The sequence below is a fragment of the Engraulis encrasicolus genome, chromosome 5 (assembly GCF_034702125.1).
Source record: "Engraulis encrasicolus isolate BLACKSEA-1 chromosome 5, IST_EnEncr_1.0, whole genome shotgun sequence".
Lineage (NCBI taxonomy): Eukaryota > Metazoa > Chordata > Actinopteri > Clupeiformes > Engraulidae > Engraulis > Engraulis encrasicolus.
In genome coordinates this window covers 44,894,278-44,917,724 of record NC_085861.1, presented here as the reverse complement: position 1 = coordinate 44,917,724, position 23,447 = coordinate 44,894,278, and the positions used below count along the sequence as shown (strand labels likewise).

At 43.4% G+C, this 23,447-nt stretch overlaps 1 protein-coding gene across 1 annotated transcript; it reads right to left on the bottom strand.

Moving 5' to 3' along the window:
* Positions 1 to 1,679: 1,679 nt before the first annotated feature.
* Positions 1,680 to 22,129, bottom strand: nbn (nibrin). The gene is made up of 16 exons (XM_063199546.1): positions 21,916 to 22,129; positions 21,539 to 21,660; positions 21,136 to 21,263; positions 20,699 to 20,858; positions 17,657 to 17,760; positions 16,756 to 16,873; positions 15,189 to 15,379; positions 14,375 to 14,472; positions 13,668 to 13,806; positions 12,081 to 12,464; positions 10,905 to 11,817; positions 10,389 to 10,463; positions 9,603 to 9,752; positions 8,060 to 8,173; positions 6,036 to 6,085; positions 1,680 to 2,043 (listed from the first exon to the last, which is right to left on the bottom strand). Exons 1-16 carry the CDS (start codon positions 21,944 to 21,946, stop codon positions 2,001 to 2,003), a joined length of 2,820 nt encoding a protein of 939 aa, XP_063055616.1. The 5' UTR covers positions 21,947 to 22,129; the 3' UTR covers positions 1,680 to 2,000.
* Between the last annotated feature and the right edge of the window lie 1,318 nt (positions 22,130 to 23,447).

Here is a 23,447-nt window from a genome sequence, read left to right as displayed (position 1 = left end):
GACTGCCTATCTGTGACCTCATCACCTACCCTTTGCTGTCTTAACTGAATGTACGGCATTACCTCCATGACAATAGGCTCACACTTTTGTCTCCCATTACTTCCAGTTAAGTGCCATTGTTTATCGTGTTACAGACAACACGTGTGACCTCGGTTTCTATGTATTTAGGATACATAAATATTTAGTGTTGACGCTCTTTTTTTGTCGTGGGCCAGAGGCAACTATACTCCTTAACTTTTTTTCTACAGTGCCAAACTACTGTGTGTGTGTGTGTGTGTGTGTGTGTGTGTGTGTGTGTGTGTGTGTGTGCGTGCGCAGCCAAACCACAGAATGGGCCGCACACTCGCTTGTGGTGGAGAGGCCTGTCTCCCCTCATTCGCAAGGCCGAGTCAGTCATGCGAGGTCCCCCCCCCCCACCCAGACAAGTCCCACCGAAAACAATGGCTGGAGTTCAAACATGACAGGCAGCACAGGGAAACACAGACAGACGCGCCCCACCACACCACACCACCCCTCATATACCCCAACACCCCCCACAAGACCCCCTGAAAAGCCTCCACAGCCAGGGGCCGGGGCATGGCAGAGAGGGTTTGTTGTTTTCACGCCAAAGAAGGCCCAAGTCAATCCGCCTCTAAACTCCTGGAACTAACGCCAGGATGAGCCTGTCTGGGTGACCACTCAGTTTGACGTCAGAGGAGTTATTAAGCTCGGGAGTGAATTCCTCCCCAAAACCGGTCTGGCTCTGACTGGATAAACCTCAACTTCCAGGATGCTGATGTTTTGCATACACACACATATACATTGATGCTAAGGACATGCCAAACGTCACAGAGTAGTGTCCACTCACCAGAGGGGGACATCCCGAATTCAGAAAGTTAAAGTCCTGCTACATATCTGTACAAATTCCGTGAATCAGCTGATGCTTTGGGTAGATGGAATAATTAGTTGAATTCACCAATATGAGAGCAGACAAAAATACATGGCTGGATTTCTACTCTGTCAATACAGTACGTCTCTGAATGTTCCTACATGGCTACACTGACTGGCTGATGAGGGTAAAGAGGGAGCAATGAGGATAACAGTCTATAGACGCACAAGTTGGTATTATTCACCGACATTCACATTAACATTGTCTGCGTGGGGCTGAGGGCGTGAACAGGGATTGAGCGCTGGGCTTAGTTGTCCTTTTCTCACTGACAGTCTGCGAACACACGTGTTGACTCTATTAAAAGAGAGACACTGCACAGACAGTTCAACACCACGCAGGAAAAACAAAATAGAAAGCCTCGTGCCGGTGGGACTTCCGGTCTGGCGAGGTAGCAGATGGCCACGTAGATATTGAGAGAGCCTCGTGCCATTGTTTTCAATTGGACTCCGCTTACAGCCCTGCTCAACACCACACAGAAGAAAAAACAAAAACAAAAAAAACGCTTTCATGATCGGCATAATCTGTATTTCATGCACTCGTAACTTTGCCGGACAGAACTGGGATAAATTCTGGCAAGGCCACGCACGCATCCCGTGCACGCAGACAACCGCAATGTGAATGGCGCCTCACGCTGTGTTCTCTTTCAGCCACTGAAAATAACGATGATGCAGAAGTGGGAATCAGATGCAGCAAAAGGTCAGAGCGTGATGTATCCTTCCGACTTAAGACATTAAAGGAAGGGGTTTTAATATATGTTTTGTATACAATATTTTTTTATTAAGAACAAATAAATCTTTTAAACATATTGCAACGGCTAACTCGTGTTGTGAGTCCTTGGTACACTTCATGCACACCGACATGTAAAAACGTTCAGAACACATTCATTTGAACACTGGCAAATATGCTAGGCCCACACACAATCATTGATCTGGCATAAATCTGCACATGTTTACTACACATTATTTCATCTAGATTCCTCTCTGTGACCCCATGGTAGGCCTACTACAAGGTTTTTCTAACACACAGTGAAGTATGCAGGCACCTTCTTCTTTGCTTCTTTCATGTAGACTGGTCAGAATCTTCCAAACTTCTTCGCAGAGGGCTTGGGGTTGTACCTGTTGGGGCAAAAACCCTCTGGTTAATTGACATGTTAAAATGGATATTAATGAAATGTATTGATAAATCTTAAAGGTGCACTGTTTAATAACTAATACATTCATAATTAGTAGTAATTTCCACAAATACAGATCACCACCATAACATTCTAAGTACTCATTATGACTGGGAAAATTGCACTTTTCATACATGAAAAGGGGGATCTTATCCATGGTCTTCCATTTGAATTCACAGAAATGGACATTTTTAGCTGCAAACTCTACTTTGCATACTGATAAATATTAGTCAAGTATTTACCATATATTAATGAAAAGGTCAAATTTGGCAAAAGGCAGCACAGTTTCAATGATCAGCATAGTTGCAATACCTACTCTGGCCACCATTCTACAGAGTGCACCTTTAAGGGTCACACATAACTGATTGCAGAGGACCGAGGATATGAAGCATTCATCGATGTTTGAGAATAAACTAGGCCCCCGTGATTGAAAACTGAGCCCTTTTTATACTTGTGGAGCTTTTAACATTCCTGCAGGTGAATGACGATGCTGCACAACTCCACGGAAAGTTTGACTGACATAAAAAGATATCACTGTTGACCGTGGCCATGAGACAACATCCTCCACTCAGCAAACCAAACAGGGGTACAATAAAATATGTCTGGCGCCAATTTCCACACACCCACACACACCACTCTAAATCCCGTCTTTCTCTGATGAACAGACGAGAGGAGGTGTGCGTGTCTGTTGGGGGGTGGGGCACTACTCAATGTTTTCTTTGCCATCTCTCTCTGACTTTATCTGCCACCTCTCTCTATCCTCCACCTCTTTCCACCCCTCTTTTCTCATTCTCAGTTTCTCTCTGTCCACTCCCTCCGTTTTTTCTGCATGACTGAGGAAAGAGATGTCTGGACGAGCGTCCCACTTCTGCTCTGTTGGACGACAGAGAGAGAGAGAGAGAGAGCGAGACACCGCTCTGTTTTGCCCCTCTTCTCTGCCCTCTGGTTACATCAGGGGCCGCCTAACACAGTTTCCTGGCAACGCCTCTCGTTTTTTTGTGTGTTTGGCCTATCTGCTTGTGCCCATGTACCGCTCCCATCCGCCCCACCATTTCTATGCTGATGGAGCTTGAGCTTCTAACTCAATCAGTCTCTACTCAACAGCAAGGGTTCATATCCCTCCATTTTGAATTTCCCATCTGCCTAACACAACAGGGATACAATTTACAACCTGTTATCCCAAGAATTCAGCAATAAGAATCTGGACTGTTTCATTGAGCTTGAAATTTGTTTGGCTCCTCATCCAAGGAGCTTCATCAGTTCTACTGAAGGAGAAATGTCTCTGAAGAAAACAGCTCAACCTAGACGAACAACTTTACAGACATATTTAAAAAACTACTACAGCATAGCGACATTGTTGAGCACAATGTAACGATGTTCCCAATAGTACTGTAGAATGTAATATATTGTACTGTACTGTACCATGTGTGCTAGGGACTGGGTTAGTTGGACTTAGCATTTAGCAAGCACTGAAGGCATTTTTAGCTTTGTTGATGAACAGAATTGTCATTCATGGCCCATTTCCAGTTTCCGAACGAGGCAGTTCTGGTTAGAGTTTCACTCTCTTTGGGACGCTCAACTTCTGGAGTCCTATGGAGCTATAAAGTGCCCTTATAAATTAAAGTGACATATGAACTCATTCATTAAACGTTTGATTTAAACTCATGTTGAACTCTTATGAACTAAATTTAAATTGAAACACTCACTATATCCCAACTGCAGCCAAAAACCCAGTACAATGGGACTCAATAGTGAGTGGCGAGGCTGTTCTTTTTTTATATATATCTTTGTTGCACTTTAAATGGGTATCTATCTACTACTGAGTGTTGAACTCCAAACACAATTTCGTTTCCTTTTTGACAATGACAGTCAACCCTTAAATGTTGACTCCTTCCGAGACATGGGGAACAAAATTGAGTCCAATCTCTTTGGTACCAAGCTATAAAGCAAAATGTTACTACTGTCCTAACATTACACAAAATGACTCCACCCCCTCATCCTTATATACATCAAATAATCAAAATGTATTTATATAGCACAATGTCACAACTGTACAACTGACTCCAATACAGATACACACATCAGCTCTGGAGGCTGCCAAGAAGACGCTAATTGTCCAGGGTTCACACACAGGGTATTCCTCAAAGTGAAGAGTTCTAGCCTTGCAAGGACGAGTAACACCCATTTGCTGCGAATTTCACCAAAGGCTATCCAATAACTAGTTCTACGTGTAATTAATAATTGGATACTCCTTGGTGAAATCCACGAAAAATGGGCCTTACTTGTCCCAGCAAGGCTAGGTCACTTCACTTTGAGAAATACCCACTGTAATAATAGTCGTACATTAGATACTAGACCTAGCGCTGGAACACTGTCTGTGCTAGTTTTACTTATCTAAAAGGCGGTATTAAGTCCTGCAGATGCGAGGGAGGGATCTTGTACGCATATATACACATGTACACACTTGTGCCTAAGCACGCACATGCTGCACATGCTGCCGTGTTGCACGATTAAGTCCTCTAAATTCTGGAACATTCATCTGTAGAGTCACTTAAGGTCACTATGGTTTGTCACGGAGACGTGAAGTGATCATAAGGACACACTCGCAAGATTTGTTTTGTTGTCCCGAGATTTCTCATGACCCCCTCCCAACCTCCACCATATCAGTGTTTACATGATGAACAAATACAGCCTCTCCAGTAAATACAACAAATGTGACCTTACGAAACACGAATTTAACAAGTGTGTGTGTGTTTCAATGAAATGATGTTTACCGTTTATTTATACTCTCTTATGTTGTTCGAGAGAGAGAGTGGAGATTGGTGGACAATATAACGGGTGCATGTGTGCATGTGTGCGTGTGCGCGCGCCCATGTTTATGCGCGCATGTGGGCCTGTCTGTTTGTGTGTGAGCGAGCAAATTAACCAAGTCAGCACTTCTGTTGCCAGGATTAGCTGTACATAGAGATGGCACGGAAAGCCAGTGCGCGGGAGGGAGAGGGAGAGAGACAGAGAAAGGGAGAGAGAGACAAAAAGAGGGAGCGATGAAGGGAGAGAGAAAAAGGGAGACAGAGGGAGGGAGAGAGACGGGGGGGGGGGGGGGGGGGGGGGGGGGGGGAGAGAGAGACAGAGAGGGAGAGAGAAAGATCGAGAAAGAGAGGGAGGAAGAGAGAGATAGACAGAGAGAGGGAGCAAGGGAGGGAGAAAGAAAGAAAGAGAAAGAGGGATGGAGAGAGGTACTAACAATGAGAAGAAAGGAAGATGTTATGTAGCTCTAGAATTTACCTACAGGCGAATCTACCGCTTGCGTGTGAGCAAACTATTCGAGCAAACTAACGACACAGAGGCCAGCCGTCTGCTGTATCATAGCTCAGATTGCATCACAAAAAAACAGCTGCAAATAAAGGACGCAAACTTATTGAAATTAAAAAATTCTATTGATATAGTCGACAGCACATTCATAACAGCCTAGTAAACTAGACAAACCTGCATAGTGGCAGAAAATGTGTTTGTGCTGTCTGAACAGTAATAATAACTCGGCAGGCAGTGATGTCAGGAAGTGAGATGACAGGAAACGAGAGGGGAGAGAGACAGAGAAGGATCCAGAAATGACCCAGGCTGGGAATCGAACCCGGACCACCGGCGTAGAAGCCCAGTGCCTAGCCGCTAGAGCCACGGCCAGGCCGTGCAGTGGTAGACAGACTAGACTCAACTTTATAAGATTGCATTGCCAGGCTACACTCACAGCTGAATGTGACAAAACACAATTAACTCAAAAGAGTTGGTAGTAAATATTCATGAAAAGAGCTAGTTTGTGAACGGGAAACTTATGGTGAAACGGGTAACTTAGGGTGCTTAAGGTTAAAGAGAAAGGAGAAATGGAAAAAGAAATGAAAGCAGGGAGGCAGAAGGAGACGTAAAGACAAGTGGGCTCACCTGAACAGCTCATCCCCAACCGACTGCTCAATCTCACGTTGCTTATCATCCTGCAAATCACACATACAAATTACTTTATTTCAAATTTGTCAATTTGTTACAAAGCAATACAGCACTCACATCACAGTCGTGTGTCTTTTGCAGAAATAAAAATCATAATTGTTTCTCTAAGTCAAGTGTTCTTCCCTTGGTAGTGCCACAGCCTTGAAGTCGTACACTCGCAAGACGAGTCTCACAAGCATTTCACCTGATCAGGAATGGAACAGTCTTGGAAGTTTTGGGCGTTTTGGCCATTACCTACTTATTCCCAACATGTTATCACAACAGTGTGGGACATGCTGGCAATCTGGCTGGTGTCAGACACAGCACAAATGAAGTAACAAGTCTCCAGTACACAGTCATGCTCAGAAATAGTTTCAGTGTTGTTTGGAAATCTGGCAAACCTCTAAATATGACTAGCTCTGCAGTTATGCTTCCACCATAGCAATTATTGTTTGTGCTGTACAAGATTCACTGCCAGGAAACTGAAGACCTATCTCCTTTCCCCGCAATTCTGACCAAAATGTTGTATTGTGTCCCCTTAAAAGCCTACAACCTGCATTTCTCTACTGATGGCATATGAACAGCATTGACAACATTATATGTACACTATTGTATGCCTTCACATGTGCCATCATGTAATTTATTTACGTAAATCATTAACAATTCACTGTATCTCCAGGCTCCAGGCGACCTCAAGACATTCATGAAAACCATTTCACCATGTCCATCTCCTTGGCTGTACAGACACACAAGATGTTCATCATTGATGTCTATGTATTGAAATAGCACACTCACAGATGGAATATATATATCAAAAAATAAATCACTTAAAATGTAGGAAACCGAATGCCACAATCGCATTTCGAATTTCAAGATGATATACAGCCACGTATAGAACCTGATAATGTAATAATTTCCTGATAATGTAACAGAAACAAGTCCCCAAACATTTGAAAAAAACCCTGATTATGTAGCAACAACTGGATAACGTAATAAAGCTAATTTCCCAATAATGTAATAATTACCGTATTGATAATGGAACAAAGTGTTACGCAGATGATCCACCAGTACGCAATGTATACTTTGCATCACTCTGCCCTACATATTTTCAATGAAAATGTAAAAAAAAGAAGAAAAAAAAAGAGCAAAACATTTCGCTCCTGCGCAGTATTGTGGGTACACGATGCAATACAACCCGCTCTTGCTACTTCTGCGAGGTGCTGTTGAGACGTGCCCAAAAGTTTGGAAATCTACAAGTTCATGCAAACTTACGTCGAGTGGCAACCATAAATTAAGGCGAGTGCCCAGAAATACCCTGAGTACAGAGTAGCCAGAGTACAGTGACAATAAAGAGCAATTTCACAAATGGTCATTAAAGCCTACAGTTATCAATGCACGTTCAAGGAGGACAGAGTAGCGTTTGGTCTTACGAGGTTAAGTTTGCATTGCATATTGTTGGATCACCACCATCACACTTTTACACTTACAGTAATTACATTACAAGAGTTATATTCCATTACAAGGGATTTTTACATGTTTTCAGGACTTACGTGCCAATTTTTGTTACCTTATCAGGAGTTCTTATTAGAAAATTAGAAAATTATTTATTTCTACAGCCAAGTCAGAATTAGACCTCAGAATTAGTCTCTGGATGGAGGAGAATGTAACGGTATGTTAATTCCAGAGGTGAAAGAGATACTCCGGGATTTAACATAGGACCTGATTTCCTAGTTAGTCAGAGTATTGTAGATGTGTAAAGACACTATTTGACATTCCAAGCTTGTGCTAGGCTAGGGGTCGGGTGCAGCCTCTGTATCCCCCCACATCACATTTCTACTCCATCCCTCCTCTCCTCCTTGTTCCTCAACTTTGCTGCCTCTCTATTACCCTCCTCCTTCTCCTCCAACTTCATCCCTCCACCTCTCCTCTCTGCTTCAGCCTCCTTCAGCCCCCATTTCTCTCTCTACTCCCTTGTTCCTCACCTCCGCTGCCTCCTTCAGCCACTCCTCCAGCTCTGTGTTCTTGCTCTTGCTGTGGGCCACCAGGTCAGAGCCACCGATGATCTGAGGGAGACCCTGTGAGCCTGGGACGGGAACCTACACACACACACACACAGAGTAAACACACAGTAAATCAGTAAATGAAATTAGTTAATAAAAATTAAAAACCTAAAACAAAGCATCTGCACATGCATTAGATAGAGGACATCGTTCTGATGCACGTGCATAATGCTGCTCCACACACACCCACAGATTTGGCCACTATAATCTTGCAGGTTTGTAGATGTGTTCCCCTGAGACCAAATGAGCAGGACACAGGTGCACCCTCTAGTGGCCAAAAAATATATGGAAGCTCTCACATCCTTGTGCAATGCATTCCCATTAACTACTGTCAGAAATGTTCTAAGCTATGAGATAGGCATCTCTCATTGGCTCCCATTATAGCCCCGTTGGCGCACGCAGCCAAGTAAAAGATGAATGGGAGCCTATTGGGCTAAATGGCTCAGCAGGGATTTGTGACGATTCTGTTCTCTGGTTTGTAAAGATGTGTGCACATTCTGTACCTTATCATGGAAGTTGTATTAGAAGTGAAGTTAAAGGTTCCTGACATGGCTTTGTTCTCCCAAAGACGTGTTAGTTTTGTCCTGCAACACGCTAGCATTCGGCTAATACCTGCTGGCTGAGGAATCTCTGCGACTATTCACGACCAGAGCTGACGAGAGACGTACTCTGACTGATCCTCCTAGCAGAGACATCTACGGTCACACACCTCAACCCCCACCACCGTCCAACATGTTAATTGAAGGTGCCCAAATTCTTAAGGATGAGCGCAGTCATTTCCTTTACCCCATGTACACATGCCGCTTTTCCACCACCTTAAATGCAATAAATAACAGGTGTCCGCAACAATCCTAACATAACTTTAAACACATCGACATCTGAAGTCAGACTTAAAACTACAAAACAAATGGCGTAGTGCCGTAAAGTCGATTGTCACGTGTTATGTCATTGCTATAGTTGAAATAAGGGTCATTTTCACGAATCTAACACTTGACAAGATGCAAACGTGTCGGCAAATGCTTTCACTTACTCATATCTATCGAACGCGACTTCATTGTTTCCAGGGAAAAAATCACACGGGCAGATAGTTCTATGAGAAGCGTACAGCCCCATTGGCACCCATTCATTATTTACTTGGCTGCGATAACATAGCTGCAGTGCCACTCCTGGCCACACCAGCTAGTGGTCGTTCTTGTACAAGATTCCATTTTCTTTGCTACTGTCTAAACATAGTGCACAGAGAAGGGTACACAGGCATGAACACAAACACACACAGCCAAATCAACCGACCCACGGAGATTTGCAGAGGTTAAAGTAAACCGTAATCCAATTCCTCATATAAATACCATGATTTTTTCCACTTGTCGTACCTAGGCAGGTAAGGAAACAAAAGATAGGGAAACAACAGGTAGGAAAACAACACAGAAAGGCATGCAATATGACACATAACCCAGACAAAACTCACCTTACGAAAACGCTTGAAGTTCTTGAAGTTTGGGTTGTGGCTGTGCAAGGGTTCTGCTCGGGTGCGAGAGGTGGCACTGGTGACCACCAGAGACTTGAACTCCACCAGCAGCAGGTTACGAGGCAGGTCCTCATCCACTGGCTTAGACTCCTGTTGTAACGGACACGATACAGAATATGAAATAAATGCATGTTTGTGATTAAATGTCATTGGTTTTTTGGGGGCTTTTATTCATTATCTTTATTATTACCGTTATATTATTATCCTATACAGTATTATTTATGATAATGATTATAATGATTATTATTTTTCCCTTTGCTGCTTGTACAGCACTCAATCAGCTGTTTTTAAAGTCATTTGTAAGTACCGGTAAATGTGATTTGGAATCTGATACCAGCAGAAGAAAGAAGAGAACATTCTGCTCATTTGTGAAAAGAAACTGAAACCGGCAAGGGCTTCAGTGGTGGTTATCATCCAATAAAAAAGGAAATGTTTGTACTGAATAAAGTTTATACTCCTTGAGAAAAGACTTTATAATGATTAAATGCACTGGGACAGTGGCATGTCGCTCTACTAGTGTGCACTGAAAGAATAGGACGTTCTGCTCATTTGGGCAAAGAAACTTCTGTGAAACCAGCAGGGGCTTTTTATAGATATGATCCAATATAATGGAAATGTGTGTACTGAATATAGGTTATACTACTTGAGAAAAGCCTTTCTAATGATTAAATGCACTGTGACAGTGGCATTTTTCGCTTTACTAGTGTGCACTGTATGACCAGTCACCTTCTTTTCTTCTTTGAGTGGGACGCTCTTGGCAGGGGCCTTGCCTTTATCAGTGGAGTCGTTAGACTTTGCAACCTAATGGAGAAACCAGGCAGGCAAACACAGGTTACTTAATATTACATTAAAAAAAAAAAAAAAATCATAACTGTTTATTGAATTTAAGTAAGAAACAACAACACTACATAACATTCCACCACCCCTCCCCCCATACGCCCACTACAGACATTGAGAAATTCACATTGAAACATAATAATGATAATAATAATAAAAACATAAAGTAATTAATATTACATTTTAAACAACTGCGCTTTAAATGACACATTACTGAATAAGTGCTTGCTCGTATTCCATTGTTAGTCACATCACATGATGATGGAGAAACGAGGCAGGCACAGGTACTTAATATTACATTTTAAACAACTCAGCTTTAAATGTCACATTACTGAATAAGTGCTTACCGTACTCCTATTCATTTGTTAGTCACATCACATGATGACAAAAAAGGAAGATGCCTACCACAAAAGACACTTCCTCATTTTTAACTTCTTCCTGACAGTCCCATTTCTCCATCTGATTGGTGGAGCTCTTCTTTTCCTGATGCGAGGGCTTGTTCTGATAGGTTGAACTGCTGTTGCCAGTCTCTGGCGTCTGATTTTTAGTGCTTTGGTGCTTGAGCGTTTCGGAGAGCGTCTGCCCACTGGGGCTGCTGCCATTCTTATTCTGGTTTAGGCCTTGCTTCCCATTAAAACCATTAAAATCTCCCTGACCCAGTCTTTGTTGCTTATTGGTGGAGCTATCCTTGGCCCATTCTGATGTCTGGTTATTAGTGTTTTGATTCGGCGTGCCCGAAGACGCCTTTGCCTGGCTCCAGCCTGGTTTCTGATTGGCTGGAGTGTGCTCTTCCTGGTCCACTCTCGCTTTCTTATTGGCTACTGGCTCAGGCTCAGGCTCTGGGTCCATGCCCATATCATCGTCCATGATGGACTCCAGCTCCTCCAATGAGAGGTCCAGATCTGGTACCGCGGACTCGTTTGAAGCCATCTCCTTCCTTTTATTCGTAGTCTCTGCTCCCAGATTACATTCGCTGTCGAGTCCATCGAAAACACCTTTTGACGACCCCAAACCCAGCCCAGAGCCTAAACCAGGACCCAAACCCAGACTAGGACTGGCGCTGAATCCTAACCCGAGACGGGAGCTTGCGTCCCGGTTTCTGCTGTCCAAAACTGGGCCCGGTGCAGATTTGTTCTGGTTCTGGGCTGCTGACGTGGAGGAGTGTGTGGCGGTGTGTGTCCGTGCAGTGGCGTGTGCACTGGTGACAGTGGGAGTGCCAGTTGCGAAGCTCTTCTTGTCCAGCTCGCTGTCTCCTTCGCTGTCAAAACGGAAAAGTTTAGAGTCCGACTGGCTTGCCTCCGAACTGCCATCGCGTGGTCTAAGAAAAGGAATTAGAAAACAGTTATATGTATAGCACTTCTAAAACCCACACACAGCTCATAAAGGGATATATGGATGAAGAAAGTTTCTAGTGGACACAACAATGTTGTTGGTGCTGACAAGAAACTTTTTTTTTCACTTGTCCTTTTAAGGATTCCACAATTTCTCTGTATTAACAAGGAGGGATAACACTTCAGTTTCCCTTTAAACTGAAGGGAAAAAAATGTATACAGTAGATTATGTACACAGTCAAGCACTTACCTCTTTTTGCTGACTGGCTGAAAGAAATTGGTGAGCGAGGACTGTTTCTGTGGGGACGCTTTCTTGGCCACGCTCGACGGAGGCCGGAATTTCGCGGAGTCAACGCTGGAGGTCTTGCTCGACGGAACCGTTGTCACTGCTGCTGGCTTCCTGCTCCTCTCCGATTGGCTTGTGGGAGCTGCACTATGTGATGACATCATAGTCTCTGTGACGGTGGTACAGGACGATGGGAGGTCCTTGTTAATAGCAGGCTTCTGGAAGGTTGAGGAAGAGGAGGAGGAGGAAGAGGAGGAAGAGGTGGTTGTGGTGGTGGGACGCACTCGACTGACAGACTGCCTCTCTGGAGTCTCTCCAACTGATGTCACATCTCCCCGCACCTTTGGACTGCAGACAGACAAGAGAATAGAGCAGGAAACTGAGCACTGAATCACAAGATTCAAAAACAAGATAAAATAATAATTAAAAAAATGCTAAAATCAGAAGTGTCCATATTTTTTCAACTTGGGACATCTATGCCTCTATCACCTACGCCAAGGAGGTTAGATGATTGTCCGAGTTGTGTGTGTAAATTCGTTTGTTAGTACGTCTGCGGCGCATGTGCGTTTCTGTCCACCAGAGGGCGAGGTGAGCTTTGGGTGCTTTTTGGGTGTTTTTAAGAGGTCAGAGAGGAAATAGGTGGTGGGCCCAGTCTAATATCTTGTCAGTTCGTTGGTGTTAACGAGTGGCAACTTTATTTTTGCTTATATAACCCCCTGACAACCCATTAATCAATATTTTGGCTGTTGCCATCCTCAAAACTTGCACATTGATTTATAAAAATGACAACAAATAATAGCCGACCAAGTGACGTCACGTCAATGCAAAGTCAACGAGGCAGAATACAGCTAGCGCGTGCATGCTACCCGGAACCGTCAGATTTCATGGCAAAAAGTTACAAGTTGGGGGTAAGTGGGCTCATGCAAAAAAAATATATTTTTCTCAAACTTTCAGAAGTGCTCTTTTTCGCTGTTAGTGTTCGACTGTCTGACCATCATTGGGCAACGAGAGATAAATGTCAAAAAGAGGACAGGTCTTTTCCCTCAAAGCAATAGAGCAATGAGGTGACGGGGGTAGATCAATTCGCCAAAAAAATACGTGTCAGTAAAGAAATGCAAGCAGTAACAGGAAAATGGTCAGGAATGAAATACCTACGTTGTTTCAATGATTAGGTGAATTATCTGCCCATGAAAAAAGCCCGATATGCGGATAAATATTCCCTTTTCAACCTTGAGGGGCGGAGACTTCCCATTGACTGCGCATTATGTGACGTCACCCCCAGTCTTTTTTATTTTCGTTATTTTTTAATATAAACGTGCAACTTTTCAGCGTGGCAACAGCCAGAATATTGCTTTACATATTGTCAGGAGGTCATATTAGAAAAATCAAGTTGCCACTCGAGAGTGAGAACGAAACTCGTTTTCTAAAGGAGCTACGAAATCTAGCCCACCGTCTAAAAGTAGTGGGAGAGAGACAGGAAAGGATCAGGGAAAGACCTCGGGCCGGAGTGTGTGTTTGTGTGTGTGTGTGTGTGTGTGTGTTTCCCCATACCAGCTGATGCCCTGTGAGGGCTCTGTGTTCAGGGCGTAGGCGGTGATGTTCTGGGAGGCGGCGGGGAGGACGGTCTCGTCCACGGCTGTGCTCTGGGACAGAGAGGGACCAGGGATGACCGGCTTCATCCTCAGAGACTCTGTACAACACACACACACACACAAACACACACACACACACACTCTGAACACCCCTCCTGTGTGTGTGTCTAGGTGCATGTACTGTACGTACATACTTGTATGCACAACTCTAAATACACTTGAAGAGTTCAGATGCAAAACCCCCTAAGTGCCTTTTCAGAAAATAATCTTAATTCATTTTTATTTAATACAAAGCTATCAAATTTGCATATTTTATTACTATTTATTTATTACTATTACTATTTATATTTATTATCAAGTACATGAATGTAAACCAAACCAACAACGGGGTTCTCTAAAAATATAGAAGTGCAGGTCTTCAGAAATGGAGTTTCGCATCTGAACTCTTCACTTGTGATTACGTATTGGTGTCTGTGCATGCTAATGAATATGCAGTAAATGTAAGCGCAGGTCAGTATATGCATAGCTCCGTTTCAGAAGAGAGAGAGAGAGAGAGAGAGAGAGAGAGAGAGAGAGAGAGAGAGAGAGAGAGAGAGAGACAAAGAGAGAGAGAGAGAGAGAGAGATGGATGGTGGAAACGGGTGTATGGTGTTGGAGCTGGCCCACCTGTCTCTGTGGGGGAGCAGGGGTTGCAGTAGGAGGAGTTGTTGACGTAGATGGCAGCCAGCCCAATCTCGGACTCCGGGATCCAACGCAGCCCTCGCCTGAGTCACACAGAACAGTACATACAGTACAAGTATATATCAATCCATATCTGCTCGCCTGCACGCAAACTGTTGAAATCCTAGAATATCCTAAAGCATATCAAGATAGTATACGATTATTCAAAGTCTGTAAAATGTGTAGTACAGTGCATTAGTGATAAACTGTAACTAAGATATCACTAAAAAAAAACATATTAAAGGAACAGACCACCCTTTTTGATTTTCACATATGTGCAGTAGTTCCAAGCATTATTCATGAATATCATTTTCATCTATGTGTTTACAACATAGTAATGCAAGTCTATGGTACAAAATAAAACATCATCAAATGTAGTTATAAACCATTTTAAAATTGTGAGTGTGAGTGTAAAACGGCAATTTAATTCCGTCCAGTGATCACTTGTGGCTTGATGCTAAAGTTAACAGCTACTTCCAGTGATTATGCTAAGCTATGCTAATAATTCTGATCCAATAAATCTAAGTACTGAAAACACTGAGAAAAAATTATATGCACATTCATGAATAATGCTGGGAAATACTGCAAATATGTGAAAATCAAAAATGGGTGGTCTGTTCCTTTAAGCATTTAATGGATAGAAGTTTATTTTTTGTACCTTGAATTAAACAGATGAAAACAAATCCATGATAGCACAATTCATTGAAACTATATAAAAAAAACCCATCTGAAATAGGATTGTGAAGATGTGCACTCCTACCTGTGAAGCACCTGTCCGACAGCGTCAGTCCACTTCCTGGTGGAGGCGGAGACTAGAGTCTGAGAGCTGCCCATGCTCATGTCCACCACACAGGTGCCAGGGGACTCCAGCAGCGCTGCCGGCACAGAGCCCTCCTCCAGCAGCTGGCACCGCCCACCCCCACAGCTCACCGCCTGGCTCAAGCGCTTCATCTGCATCAGACAGAGGTGCCAAAAGTCAACAAATTAAATTCATGGAGTAAGTATAATAGCAGTTCATGATGTCTGCATCAGACAGAGGTGTCAAAAGTCAAAGAAGAAATAAATTCATGGTGGAAGTAAAACACTAGTATATGATAGTGCAGTTTTTACACCAGTTATTCCACTGTATGGTGACTACTGAGATAGATCAACTGTGTTGTTACTGGAAAAAAACAACAACAAACTAAAAAGCTTTATTTTTTATTTTTTAAACTGCGTCAAATTTGACCCAGCCAGGTCAAAATCAGCTCAGTAACTGTAGACCAGTAAATCAGTTAAGTCACTTGTGTTAAAAAAATGTGGCATGTTTTTTCTTTAACTTCTACTTTTCCTTTTGAAATCTCCCACATCACATAAACCACAAGAACAACACAGTAAGAGAAATAGACAGAAAAAGTCAACACCCCGACAACACACACACACACACACACACACACACACACGCGCACGCGCACGCGCACGCGCACGCGCACACACGCACACACGCACACACGCACACACGCACACACGCACACATGCACACACGCACACACGCACACACGCACACACGCACACACGCACACACACCACAGACCAAACAGCCAGACAAAAAGACAGACAAAAAGACAGACAAAGAGACAGGCACAAACACGCAAGCACACACTCATGATATGCATATTAAGAGGCTTTAACCCGCTCAACAGACACAATCATCGTGAGTGAGCAACAGCTAGTAGTATGGCGCTTATAAAATAAGCATGTGCATTATTCAGTAGTTGAGGAGAACACAGGCACTTACATAAGCATGCTATTATGGCTTGTGCAAGACAGAGAGAGAGAGAGAGAGAGAGAGAGAGAGAGAGAGAGAGAGAGAGAGAGAGAGAGAGAGAGAGAGAGGAGGAGAGAGAGAGAGAGGAGAGAGGAGAGAGAGAGAGAGAGAGAGAGAGAGAGAGAGAGAGAGAGAGAGAGAGAGAGAGAAGCCTGTCCCAGATACAGCCTGTATCATTTACAACCAGCATCTACCATAAAACAGTAGAGTAGTTCTGGTACCTTCTGACTCTTACAGATATGAGGCAGTGGAGCAGTAAAAGTTTGTGTGTGTGTGTGTGTGTGTGTGTGTGTGTGTGTGTGTGTGTGTGTGTGTGTGTTGCGAGGTGGACATTCAGTCATAAAAGTCGCACTCCTCAGCTCTGCACTACAACGCAGGAATGCATACAAATACAAAACCTGATGGTGCATGCGCGCAACACGCACACACACGCACGCTGTTGGGCACCAGAATTGTTTAAACGGACACAGACACACACAAACACACACAAACATACACATTGAGTAGAATGGTAAGCTACCTGTTTGGCATTGAGGAAGATGAAGGTCTTGCCAGCGAAGAGCCGTTTCCGTTCCGGACGAGAGTTCAGATCCACCTCCTCTTTGCTCAGACTGGGCTCATCAATCTCTGGGTAATAACTAAACACACACAAACACACGCACAGGCACGCACACACACACACACAAACACACGCACAGGCACGCACACACAGACATGCAGTTTTGCGCCAGTAGAATAGGGACTCTACGCATCATTCCATAGCTTGCAGGTGCATCACAGTGGGACAAACATCACTGGAAAGTAGAGGCTGGAGCACACTGCAGCTTCGTTTTTCAAGACTTTACTATGTGCACATACCCGATTAACGTTTCGATATTGCTACACCTTCTTCAGAGTCCTGGAAAAACTAAGCTGCAGTGTGCTCCAGCCTCTCCTTTCCAATGCAGTTTTTCCCTTCATAGGTGATCTGATACAGTAAAACATCTCACTGTGACATACATTTAAAAAAATTGTCAATTTTAGACATCCAATTGTATGTCATCGTCATGCATCAATTCAAATGTGAACTTGGAGATAACAAAATACATTTTCCTTCTTTTCTCTAGGCCTGAGACGCCCTCAACTCAACTATATACCCTTGTTGGCTTCAAATATGTACATAGCATACCCCCTCTGTTTTTTTTTGACTGGGACCCATTTCACCATAGGTCATTTTGCACACCCCAATTCAACATCCATTACACTTGCATTTTACTCCGCTCAACGTTTCGGGCCAAATGGCGTGAGCAATAAAATGCATGCAACAGCGTACAGGATATTTGCCTACTACTAACTAGGATGTAGTTGACGTGTGCATCATAGCTGGAAATGGCGTATGCATGAGGGGAGGGGGAGGTGGAGGTGGTGAGAGTGTGCAGTACCTCTGTGGCTGCGGAGGACTCCTCTTCTCCTTCAGGGCTCGGCTGAACTCTGTGAAGAACTCCAGCTTCACTATGGGACGCCCACACAGCAGAGCGCAGATGGTCTGAGAGACAATAAAGATGGAGAAACAGAGGAACATGAAGTCATAGTGACAGGCTTAAAGGGGTATGTCACTATTTTGGAGCTTAATACAGTTAAAATCGTTGGCTGGGGTTTATAAAGGTGGTAAAGTGTCTTATTTTTCAAGTTAAGCATTGTCTTGCTTTAAAGGAATAGGTCGGTATTTTGCATTTGGGACCTTAATTATGGTGTATCATACACTGAGCTACCCACCTGTGTCACTTTTGTTTGATTTGAAGCCTTCCGTGAGATTTTGGGTTTGGGCGATATCCACAAACCACCATACAACGGGAGTTGAAAGAGGAACTGTATTAAGCCCCAAAATAGTGGCATACCCCTTTAAAGGGAAAGAGTGTGATGAAATGGTCCGCACACTGGCCGTTTGTAAGATAAAATAACGTTTATATGTTTTGGAGCTAATGCCCAGTGTGCAGATCATTTCATCACACTGTCTACCACTTTTGTCTGGCACCTGGATAAATTGTGTGGATGTGCACACCCCAACCTCCAAACGTTAAAGAGAAAGAGTGACAGGAAGGGGGAGAAAGTGAAGCTGTCCTTACACTGTGCGACTTTTGCCCCGATTTGGCACTCGCACGACTTTTTGGGAGTCGGGCCGATTTCTTGCTCAATCGTGGGGTAACGACAAGCGATTTCACCTCGCGATCGTGCAATCGCAGGGTCGCAAGAAAATCAAAACTGTTTGAAATCCTGGTCGTGCCTCGTGGGTAAATCGCACAGTTAACTTAAAGCAGTGCTACGACCCGATGTGACACTACACGTGCACAAATGAATAGGGTCGTGCGATTCGCTCTTTGAACGCATCCTCATCTCTACATCAGGTGCGCATGTTCCCTCCTCTGCAGACCCGGGAAACATGCCTGTCATGTCGCACAGTGGAGGCATTTGGCTCGCATCCGACTGTCGGCTCGTATAGTGTGAGGACGTGAGTCGTGAGATGTGAACTTTTAAACCGTACGAGTCCCTCGTGCAGTGTGAGCAGGAGCTTAATTCCCGTGATTGAAAATATCGCACAATGTATGCCCGCCTTAAGTGAGACACAAACAGACTGGCCAGAAGTGAGGAGTACACTGTGTGATGACCACTGTATTATCATATTCATGCTCTGTGTATATTTTCCAGCTTATCTTTCCATTTATATGTAATTTATGCTAGGCGGCTTATGTTGCTCGGTCTGGCCAAGACACACACACACACACACACACACACACACACACACACACACACACACACACACACACACACACACACACACACACACACACACACACACACACACACACACACACACACACACACACACACACACACACACAGAGCAGAAAAACCCTGGTCAAAGCGGACTTGTTTTCATTTTTTATCTTAACATCGGGGTTGTCCTGCTCCCAGGTCAGGCGTTTTTGGATGTGGGGGCTTCAACCTACACCTTCAGCTTGGTCTGGCCAAGACAAAGCATTCAACGTACAGCTATCAAATTACATACAAAAACCTACTGGATAGAGAGACAATCAGTACAGCCACTTATTCTACTATTATTATTAATTGTTGCCAATGCCATTGTTTTTTCAGACTAAAATGGACAAATGTAATAAGGACTTGTATGTACTTGTGTGTGGGTCAATGACGTTTTTTTGGGCTCAGACGTCAGGTGGTACAGCAACAGCTAATGCCCACAAATAAATGAGCAATTGCTAATAAATGTACTGCAATGAATAGGCTATAACAATTAAACATAATATATTCCATACAATATTGGTTTGAGTTGTCGTTGCACCACCCTGACATGTGTGACTAGTGAAACATCATTGACACATGTACATTCTACTACATGTTGATAAATATAAAGTTTTACCAAAGGAAGGTGTTCAAAAGTTAAGGATGCATTGGGACTAGGGTTGTAATAATACACTCACCACACGATTCGTTTCACATCACAGTTTTTGACCTAGGTCCTACAGTTCGATCCAACCCACGATTTTTCAAAAGTATCATTTTGATGATCGTAGAAGAGGTTACACGAGGGTACTAATTTTTTTTTTTACAAATAATATTGATATTGATTTGAAGCCTGGATTCCCCATCACATCATATGATGTGGTTGTTTTCAAGACCAAAGGGTAACAGAACCACAGCCCTTATAGAACAGCCTTGCCACTCGCTATTAAGCCCCATTGTAACAGTTGTTTGTAGTAGTTCTATGGTTTTTGGCTGCAGTTCCAATGAGTTCTCCACTAGTCGCGCATCGGAGACCAGAATGAATGGGACCCAATGGAGCTAGATGCTAAAAATCTTAATTTTCACCCAGGTCTCATCAACAAAGCTCAGATTTGAATGTCGTTCTGGAGACTTCAATAAGGGTTTCACTCAACAGTTTAATAAAAAAGCACATATGTCCGTTTGATTTGTTACACGAGGCGTTTTTGTTGCTCACTACTCGCTAGCATTTTGCTAAGGGTGTGACGTCATAGACACTTAAAATCACTTTTTAAGCATATGCATGGCTCAAAAGATCTAAAACTCAGCGGTGGGTATTTTCTATATATAGTCTTTCGAAAGCAACATCCAAATTACACAAGAAAAAAACCATATACTGAGATAAAGGAACCATGAGGGATTTTCCTCCATAGGACTCCATTCATTCAGGTCTCCAGGCCGGCACGTGGATAAGGGTGGAACTGCCACTACAACTCTAAATCTGCCATAGAACTAATACAAACCTGCCTCATTTCGGAAACCGGAAATACACAGTGAAACCAACCAGTGGGTTCATAGAATCTGTGACAGAACTTTGAAAGCGCATATCACAATACTGCCTTCTTGCATCACGATATAGTATCGCGACTCTACATCGCAATTTCTCGGTTAAATACAATATCGTCACAACCCTAATTGGGACTGACCTTGATGGTGACCTTGACTGAGGGCATGACGAGGTGAGTGCACTCCTGGTCCCATGAGCTCACCAGGCGGCCACCCAATGAGGAGAGGGCCTGCGACAGCTCTGCTTTGCGCTCGTTCTCCAGACATGACGAACACACCTTCACGTTCTCCTGCTCCAACCTGACAGAACAACACAAAACACAAATCATTTTGTGTCTGCTACAATAGAATTAGAGGTGTACATTGAGACAGAACATGTGCGCACACACACACACACATGCACACGCACACGCACACACACACCTGACAGCTTTGACCAGGCCCAGGACAAAATCATCTGAACCAGCCACCAGCCCCCCTCAATGCATACAACGTAATAGGGATTTAAGCAGGTCTGCGAGTGCGTGCTGCGTGCACACACACGTGCACACACACACACACACACACACACACGTACTTGAATTTGCTTTGGTAGACCCCAAATGTCAACCTGTCCCCAGGTTTCAGTGTCTGTGAAGTGCCAGTTGCCAGCTGTGCGTCGTTGACGAAAGTGCCATATTTGGAGGTGTCCTTCAGTGTCAAATTCTGTACAAAACAATATCTCTCAGGATGAGTAACATGCTGAAGAACAGTCTATGTGCAGTAACACTATGGAATATTAGGATGATGTGAACAGTTTAGCATCAAGTCATCATAAGTGGCTGCTTTTATACCGAAGAACAGTCTTGTCCAGACAAAGGCAACTTCTGTTCTAACACTCGGTGGCGACACAGCAACATAACTCATTTCATGCACAGTAGGCCTACTACCACCTCATCTCATCTTGTGACTGGGACACCTCTCGTGCAGAACTGTCTTACCTGGTCGCTCAGGGAGAACTGTGCATGAGCACGGCTGATGGACTGGTCACTGGCAAGGAGAATATCACAGTTCTTGCGGCCCACGACGTATTCTTTCCCAGGCAGTAAGTAGATGGTTTCCCCTACGAAATACCCAATGCATGAAACCTGACTTTACATGGGCTACACATGTTTACACTGTGATTTAACCAGCTGACCACACAGTAAAACCCACTGTTTTTTGTTTTTGTTGGGTTTTTTTTTACCAAATGTCTGCTAGTACAACGCACATTCAAGGTGGTTGATGTATGATAAGCATTTTCTCTGAAAAGACAGCTTGCTCAGGAAAAGCCCTGAAGTGGAAGTAAGACTGAAACCACAACCCAACCCATCTTTACCTTCAGACTGAAGGGGGACCAGTTTCCACATTGTAACCGCAGCTGCTGTGGCAGTTCAGAAGATCAGAGTTCACGAACTTCCACGAGGGTTCACATCGGATCCACCCAATATATTTATTGAACAATACAAAATCTCTAAAATGAGCTATTTGTAATGTCGCAAATCTGTGCGATGAGGGAGCTATCAAACTTAGCCACGGCCACTTCTCGCGAACTTTGCCAGCGCCAAATTTTGTCACGTTGATTTCCTGTTTTGTGAATTGTTTCAAAATAAAAGTTTAGCGCCGCACAGGACCTTCATGGGGAACCTAAGTAGGCTTTGCCTCCAATCTCTGCTTTAAGAAAATAAATAAATGAATGAATAAATAAATAAATCAATCAAAGAAACAAACAAGCATGTATGCATACATACATATTACATACATAGGCCTACATACATTCATACATACATAAATAAATAAACCACATTCTAAATGCCTGGGACAAATTTGATTTCATGATTGCCTCGGCCTACATAATAATCTCGGTGTTATTGCAGCGGTAGGCCTCATACTCTAGGCCCTTTGGTAGGCCCGCTTCCAGTGTAAAGAAACATCTGTAGCTAGTAATAGTATTAGTAATATAGGCCTAACTGTTTTTTTCTTTTGCGTACTAAGCCAAGGAACTAACAATTTAGAGCCTTAACTCAACTGATAGGCTACACATTATATTTGAGCAGATTAATGGCAAATTAGCTCATATCTCTGCTGACACACACACACACACACACAATTGAATACACAGGCCTATGTATGTGTATATATAAAAAGAAACATGAGTCAAAGACCACCACATTTGTATGTTTTCATCTGGTTTTCATGTGTAACTTTACATTTATTCAATACATACTGTATTTAAATACCTTATCTTGCATTAAAAGTTCCTGAATGTAGAACCTATTTTGAAACGTTCATTTACATAATTTTCGGGTATCAACACAGTTTTATGTTCACCTAGTACATACTGTCAGTGTGCAAGAAAGGAGGTAGAACCTTGGGCTCCTGATCCAAGTCAGTTCAGTGCTTTGGAGAGAGAAAGAGTCTTAGTGTGCATCAGGTGTGACTTCGCGTGCACATTGCCAAGGTGTTGAGCTGGGGGATAGTGAGTGGTTGCAGTCCGTTGTGCATTACAACATCAGTTATTTACACCTGTGTGTGTGTGTGTGTGTGTGTGTGTGTGTGTGTGTGTGTGTGTGTGTGTGTGTGTGTGTGTGTGTGTGTGTGTGTGTGTGTGTGTGTGTGTGTGTGTGTGTGTGTGTGTGTGTGTGTGTGTGTGTGTTTTGTGTGAAATCAGAATGTGATACAGCCACGGTGTTACTCAGTGAGAGTACAATGGAAGACTGCGGCCCTGACATAAGACAATTCTCTGTCAACATGTCAAAACATGGGTCCATTCTTTAGCCGTAAATATCTTTCATCATGTCATGTTCCTTACACTTCAGTGAATACTAAACAATACAAATTCAGAAGTGATGTGTCCATGGTTTCCATATA

Excerpts from the sequence above, each read along its gene's own strand:
- nbn (XM_063199546.1), bottom strand. The coding sequence starts at position 21,946 with ATGTGGAAACTGGTCCCCCTTCAGTCTGAAG. Across the intron at positions 20,859-21,135 it reads GTCTACCAAAGCAAATTCAA|GTTGGAGCAGGAGAACGTGA; the intron begins GTACGTGTGTGT and ends TTGTTCTGTCAG. Across the intron at positions 14,473-15,188 it reads GTCGGACAGGTGCTTCACAG|GCGAGGGCTGCGTTGGATCC; the intron begins GTAGGAGTGCAC and ends TGTGTGACTCAG.